Source organism: Epinephelus moara, chromosome 16 (genome assembly GCF_006386435.1).
Source record: "Epinephelus moara isolate mb chromosome 16, YSFRI_EMoa_1.0, whole genome shotgun sequence".
Lineage (NCBI taxonomy): Eukaryota > Metazoa > Chordata > Actinopteri > Perciformes > Serranidae > Epinephelus > Epinephelus moara.
Genome location: NC_065521.1, coordinates 6,159,622 through 6,167,576, shown reverse-complemented (window position 1 = coordinate 6,167,576; position 7,955 = coordinate 6,159,622). Strand labels below are relative to the sequence as shown.

Below are 7,955 nucleotides of genomic sequence, written 5' to 3'. Positions count from 1 at the left end.
TATGTATGTGACAATAACAATCATATGTGTATAATAACTGTACTGTGTATTACTAATAATAACAGCAATAGCAGGAGGCATCAGGCAGGACCATGGCAGCAGCACAACCACAACACACCATCCAGGCGTAGCTGCAATACAAGGGGAACCTGCAAACCTGTGGAGTTATCAATATGCAGAAATAGGACCTGAATGTTAGCAAATGAAGAAAAACAAACTTTTCAGAAACTGAGGAGAGAGAAAGAAGGAGAAAAGGGGCTTGGTATATCATATGAGGTCCCCCAGCAGACTAGGCCTATGTCAGCCTAACTAGGGGCTGGTACAAGGCAAGCCTGAGCCAGCCCTAACTATAAGTTAGGTCTTAAGTCTAGTCTAAAATGTGGAGACGGTGTCTGCCTCCCGGACCGAAACAGGAAGATGGTTCAGCAGAGGAGGAGCCTGATAGCTGAGGGCTCTGGCTCCTGTTCTACTTTTGGAGACTTTAGGAACCACGAGTAACCCTGCGTTCTCAGAGCGCAGTGTTCTGGTGGGATAATATGGCACTATGAGCTCACTAAGATATGACGGAGCCTGACCATTTAGAGCTTTGTAAGTTAACAGTAGGATTTTAAATTCAATTCTGGATAAAGTGATGTTGTATAGTTATGCTGAGGTGCTGCAATGCTTGAATGCGGTAACTCTCTCTCTCTCTGATGAGCCGTCTGTCAGAGCAAGATCAAATGAATGATTCAATTTATATGTTCTCTAAAGCCTGATTCCTAAACAAGTAATATTCATAATAGTTTAAATAAACAATTTGATTGTATGTCCTGATTTTTGCTAAGCAATAGTTGCGTGTGAAAGGAATTAAAGGCCTGTCCCATATAGATGCCTGTTCCAAATATAGGCCAGTGTTCAGTGATTTAAGCAAATAATAGCCTGGGCTACAGGTAGCTGACTAACAGTCCTCACAGTATCCAGCTGTCATACGTTAGCTAGAAGGGGCCTCACTTAGGGTTTTTTGGCAGGGAAGTGGCAGTAAACTGTATAGAGCCTTTATGGTTGGTTAAGGGGGTTTATAGTTGTCATTGCAGAATGTGCCAGTTTGAGTGGCCAATGTGGGCCCCTATGCCAATTTTTTTGGGGGGACCCCAAACATTTGTCTGGTTTGCCTCTCCTAACGGTGCACCCCTGATGTCATTACTCCAATCTACACTTAAACTGTACTATTCGACGAACTGTTGGAGTGAGAAGATGATTATCATAAAATGGCCTTTGCCTTTTTTTTTCCACATAAGAGAGAGTGACCTTTGACCTTTTGGATGTAAAATATCATCACTTCTTCATTTTATCCTATTAAACATTTGTGTGAAATTCTGTCATGATTAGTGTATGAATCTTGAGTTATGGCCAAAAACACGTTTTGTGGCCTTTGACCTTCAACCACCAAAATCTAATCAGTTCATCCTTGAGTCCAAGTGGAAGTTTGTGCCAAATTGGAAGAAATACTTTCAAGGCTGTCCTGATATATTGTGTTTACATGAATGGGACAGACAGATGAACATAAGGACAAACTGAAATCTCTGTGCCTCCAGCCCTGACTATCGTTGACACAGAGGCTTTTCATGTCTGTCTAAAGAAGAAGACTTCTTCAGTCTGTCCATGACACTCAGCCAAGCCCATTGGTTCCTAATGTTTTGTTTTTTCAAGTTGGAAATCTTTTAAGTGAGGTCACAAATATATGGTTTTATTTTTTGAAAAACTCAGTAATCTATCAAAATCACTGGACACTGTAGTTGTGGGAGCCGTATTGTGTTTTATAGGTTTGGCTGAATAAATTAAAAGCATTCTGTATTTGTTTGAAAGTTCATGGGAATGTAAGTAAATAAATGATTTAATTGAATAATAAGTTAGTTGTAAATAGGCAAAAGATAAGTTAAAGTCATCTGATTCACTTCATGTTTAGTTAAAAACAATGTTTTGTAACTTTGTTAGGAGTCACTTTTTGTGTTACTGTCACTTTAAGTGACTTGTCTCAAGTTCTCTCTTGAGCACACACAGGTAGCAGCAGGCAGTTGAGGCTCAATTGAGGACCGAGCCACATAGTTTTTCTTGCCGTAGGGCCTTTGCTGTTTAGGAAAGAGAATTTGAGCACTCCTGTAGACCTGTGGAATAAATTTTGTTTATCTTTTATATTGGAGTCCTGTGGAAGTTTTTTCCTACTACAGTGAAGGCACATGAGTCAAGGAAACAGCAGTTTTGAGCTTCATCTCCCACTGTAGTTTTTTCCCAAATGTTACTCAAACAGGGGGAAATAGTGCATTTGGTGGGGATTATTTGCAGCAAAGATTAATACACACTTTGCTCTCTAAGATAAGATAAGATAAAATGTCACCCATCAGGCTTTGATACACAGAGTATAAGAACTTTTAGTTTATTGTATGGTTTGCGCTTTCCATGGCATTTATTAAAAGAAAAGGTAACATATCACCAGGTATATCCTTGAAACAGGATAGGACAGGGTGTGCAGAGTTATTCTGAACAATACACAGCTGAAATGAAATTGTAATTTTAACAGTAGAAACATTAGTTGTACACATACGGCAGATCACACCCCCACATATTTTTTATCTGGTTGATCCTCTGCCACAAATAACAAACTTGCTTCAAACTAATTCATGAAAATATCTCTGGTTACGACAGCACTTAATAAACCAGGAGGAACTCCAGCTGCAAATTATCTCACTATAATCACCATGATACATAGACACCTATGATGGAGAGGTCATTGAGCAAATTAACACATTTACATGTGAATATACTTTTTATGTCATCACATGCACTGTTAAGACAAGTATCTTAAAAATGAAGTATATATACACAATACATAAAATCAGGTTTTCCTGAATATGCAGATTTATACAGCAAGGTGGTCTGCATTCTTAGACAATCAAGATTTAACCTCTGCTTCATATTTATTATTGTCCAGTATTATTCAAATGCAGAAATGTCTTAGGATAATGCCACTCAATAATAAATATCTAATTGCATTTACCACTCCCTGGAATATTTAACGGATTTGTTGGAATTGTTTCATAACTTATTCATAAACAACTGGGCAGTTAAAAACCCGTCAGGTGAGGACTGTGAAAATATTCCTGGTGCTGAGGGCTGAGATGTGTTTAAGAAACCTGGTGCTGATGAAATGCTCCACAGTGCATCAGTATTCTGCAGGGCTGGGTGATCAGAGACCAGAGAGCAAGAAATGTCTCCCCACTGTGGCAGGAAATGGTAGTGTGGCTGTGTTTTTGTCACAGCTCACAGACTATCTGGGGCAATACCAAGTGTTCCTCTCTCTCACACAAACACACACACACANCACACACACACACACACACACACACACACACACACACACACACACACACACACACACACACACACACACACACACACCACTGGCAACTGTTTATAAAAAAGGAATCTGATATAAACAATTCCCATATACGAGTCATATAGGTGTGTCCTTCAGATACACTTGGCTTCCATGTCGTAGAGCTGAAGAAGGTCAGAGATCACAGCATCGATGTCTGCTTTGGTCACGTCGGCACACAGCACCTACACACACAAACACACACAGACTTCAGCTCCACACCTGGCCTCAATAAACAGTGGACATCAAAGGTCCACACACCATTTCAAACGGCCTAGATTTTATTGCCTTGAGGACTGAAGCAGAAAACTATAACAAATCCAGACTTATTCCATTTGCATTTGGATATAGTAATTTCTAAAATCAGAGCTCTTACAAAAGAGACTTCATTTTTAAAATCGTTTGACAATAGATAACTATAATTGCTACCACACTTCAATTAATACTTGACAATTACAAGAGGAACTTTTGCTTTGAAGACTGGCTGGAGCTGGATGGTCAGGTGGCACTGTGACTTCAGTTAAAGAGTACAATGGCACACTTGGCATGACCCTAAAAGCAGGGAACACCTGTGCAAGGCTACAGTTACTGTTTGTGTCTGTTACACCATACAAATGCCCTTATGGACCAATCTGAATATAGCACATTCATAACTACGTATAAGATACAGTCCAGAAAGGATGGCACATTGGGTATCCCGTTTCTTTGGTACCAAGTAGCTCCAGTGAGGAAAAGAGGTTTCTGGACTGAGGGCACAGTTACTGGACACTACTACTGCTGTGTGTTTGTAAATGTTATTTTTCAGTGCTTTGAGTAGCACATTAATAGAAACAAGAACCATATAGGGTTCTCTGACATGACCCCATAGAGAACCCTTTTTGGTTCCTGGCAGAACCTAAGGAAAACATATAAGAAGGAAAGGTTATGACATCAGTGACAGCGTTCCAGGAGTCAGACCTTGGTGTCAGTTCTATCGGAGTCAATGCGAAGGGCAGTGCAAATCAGACTAAAGCCCAGTTCAGACCAAAGATTTGCAACAAGACTAAACAGTTTTACAAAAAGTTGCAGCAGTGTGAACTGGCCGGCTGATGGTGTCACCTGAAACTCTGCTTGTCAAATTGTAGGCAGCTGGTTTTAGAATGTAAAGCACATCAGCTTTTTCCAACAGCCAATGGGCTTGTAGTGAAGTCTGCTGGTCAAGTCAATATGACCGCAGACGGCATGTTCACTTGCTTTGGCAGGTGCTCGGTCCCCGCTAAGCCCTCCGTTTCCGTCCTCACAGTGTGCGGGTGTCTGACAGCGGGTTGACACTTCTGCTCGTTGTATGTGCTTATCGCTGTTTCAACTCTTCACAAATCTTTGGTCTGAACTGACCATAACCCATCATATTTTGTTGTTTCAACACTGACCGAAAAATCATTCCACTAGATTAAAAACCACACAATATGTGATGCTCACTGATTTTTTTTTATCTAATTATGTGTGTTCATTTTCCTTGTTATCCATCTCCAAACAGATCATGGCTCTGTCTGTCACCTGTATCTCAAGCCCCTGTTGTCACCAGGATAGCTGAATGCTACCTGCTGTTAGCGGGTGCATGTATTTGGTTTTTAATAACTATTCATTCATTCATTTATTTATTTTCTGTAACCTCTTATCCTGCTAGAGGCTGTGGGGAGGCTGGAGCCTATCCCAGCTGACATTAGGTGAGAGGCGGGGTACACCCTGGACCAGGGCCGTGCACAGGCTAATAGAGGGGCAGGGGCTCAAAGGCAGAAAAGGGCACTAGGTCTAGCATAATACAGTATGTAATATAAATTGATAAAGTAGACTGCTAGTCATAAATAGCTAGCTAACAACCTAGCTGCATACCCTAGTATGTAACTTTTTAAATCTTTGTGCAAAGAAATTATCACCAACAGATTAGTTTAAAGGGCCAGTCAGCAGTATCAATTCTAAGAAGCAATAAAACACTTTTTTATCTTATTTTTTAAAATTGGTTTAAGATAACGATTCTAACATTTTAACATTCCTTCACCCCTTCCCTCTTAGATGCGGTTTGGGAGGGGCATCATCACCCAGGGCTTCCAATCACCTGATATTTTGTTTCAATCAACATCTGTTCAGCAGGGCAGGTAGAGCAGGCTGTGCGCGACAGGGAAAAAAAAAAGAAAGAAAAGAAAACGACCTACAGAAAAAGGGCACTTTTTTATGCGAGGCAAAAAGGGCAGGGGCTCAAGCACCCTTTGAGGTCTATGTGTGCACGTGCTTGCCCTGGACAGGTCGCCACAATATCGCAGGACTAACACATAGGGACAGACAACCATTCAGGTTCACATTCACACCTATGGGCAATTTAGAGTCACCAATTAATCTAATGTGCATGTCTTTGGATTGTGGGAGGAAGCCGGAGCACTCGGAGAAAACCCACGCTGACACTGGGAGAACATGCAAACTCCGCAAAGAAAGGCTTTCAATAATGAACCAAACTTTAAACTGTTAATGACATTAAACATTACTCAGGGGGGCTAACGTTAGATTTTTTTTCCTATAATTGTCAGGAGGTGGCGCTAATTGCCAAATTATTATAAATCTGGACCTTCATCACCGGACAATAATAAGTTGATAAAATAACTCGACAAAAATCACAATTCTAAAAATGAGGTATAAAATTGTTACTTTAAGTCTTGATATGTGTGTCATCAGTAAATCAGTCTAAGTATGCCAGCTTGAAAAGGTGTGTTTTCAGACAGGATTTGAAAGTGGAAAGGGAGTCAATATTGCAAATGTCATGGGGGAGAGAGAATGGATGAAGGCTCTAGAACCCATGGTAGTCAAGCGGGCAGATGGTGATGTGAGTGGGACTGCAGAAGAGAAGATCTAAGAGTATGGGAGGGTGTGTAGATATGAAGGAGTTCAGACAGTTATGAGGGGGCTTGAAGGTGAGAAACAGTATCCTAAAATCGATGCGATATTTAACAGGAAACCAGTGACGCTGTTGGAGAACAGGAGTGATATGATCTATGGAGGGGGTTCTAGTAATGATATGCGCGACTGAATTCTGGACCAACTGGAGTTTATGAAGGCACTTGAGAGAAAGACCAATAATAAACTTCATATGTAGTGGCATAGAGCTGTTCATGTTCTCGACAGTGGCCTTCTCCTTTCCAATCTGCAACCTTCCTTCTCCTTTCCACTAGGGCAGTGCGATATGACGATATATATCGTGTGACGAGAGAAAAATGTCTATCGTTTCATATTTTGCTCTATCGTTTATATCGTTGTGACGCAAATTACACTTTTTACGGCAATATTTTTCAGCATTTGGAGTCTGTCCATCTTTTGCACGGATCTCATTGATAAATTACTCTTCTTGGCTTTTTAATTCGCAAAGCTTTTACAGCACTTACAGTAACATAACGAGTTTATATAACTCCGCTGTCTGTCTCTGCTGCGCTGCACACACTGAGGGCTCAGCCGCGCAGAGAGCAGAGACACAGCGAGACAGCAACAATATTCAGACCAAATCAGGTGGTGCGGAGTACAGCCACAGTGTTGAGCGGAGGTGTGTGGGGGTGTGGCGTGTTTGTGCTTTAGAACATAACCACTGTGAAACAATCAGAAAATAACATTTTATTGATCTGATTCACAAGCTTTCTCGCTACCAGCGCTCCCTCTCTTCACTCACTCTCTAGCTTGCAAAAAAATACCCTGAAATATCGTGATATTATTTTAGGGCCATAATGCCCACCCCTACCTGCCACCACTCTTTCTCCCCGACAGGCAGCTCTACTCCATAGCTGTTTAGAGCCAGGTGCAGTGTTGCTATGGCAATGTGTTGCGGTGTGTGGCGGATGCACATGGCTCCATGGTAACAGTCTCTAAGCAACGCCCAGGAAGTCTCAGCGACAGGGGTTCGGGACCAAGCATGGCGGTTCACAAGCGACTTCACAGACAACAGGTAGTGGAGTAAATACTGGAGGGGAAGAGAAAAAACACAATGTAATCCTGTTGATTATACATTCTATATTTGGGTCAAACAGCAATTCAGTTTAGTTTGTTTTAGTTAGGCAATAAATTCATCGCGTGTGCAATGGGCGATAAGCCAAATACAGGTTAAAATCATTCTGATGGACTTCACTGTCACTTGAAGTAGACACTTTAAACCTGAGTGACTTACAATTTCTGGAACACTGAACGCATCAGTCACCCCACATTAATTTGAATTTGTGAAAAAAACTTTGTTGCCTCCCTGATGAACCAGAAAAATGGAAAAAACAACGTGATTTTTCTTCATGAATTTAACATACCACAAGTAACTGATATACAGTCAGGTCCATAATTATTTGGACAATGATACAGTTCATCATTTTGGCTCTGTACACCACCACAATGGGTTTTAAATGAAACAATGAATACCTGCTTAAAGTGCAGACTCTCAGCTTTCATTTAAGGCTTTTTTTCAAAAATGTAGTATGAACCGTGTAGGAATTACAACCATTTCTTCACACAGTCCCCCGACTTTAAGGGCTCATAAGTATTT

General features: G+C 41.0%; 1 protein-coding gene across 1 annotated transcript in view; it reads right to left on the bottom strand.

Moving 5' to 3' along the window:
* Window positions 1-3,360: 3,360 nt before the first annotated feature.
* Window positions 3,361-7,955, bottom strand: part of ccnq (cyclin Q) — a 9,711-nt gene continuing 5,116 nt past the window's right edge. The window contains exons 4-5 of the mRNA XM_050064724.1: window positions 7,170-7,388; window positions 3,361-3,597 (exon numbers count right to left, since the gene is read on the bottom strand). Coding sequence (XP_049920681.1) covers window positions 3,508-3,597; window positions 7,170-7,388 — 309 coding nt within the window. The 3' untranslated portion in view covers window positions 3,361-3,507. The remainder of the gene's footprint in view (window positions 3,598-7,169; window positions 7,389-7,955) is intronic.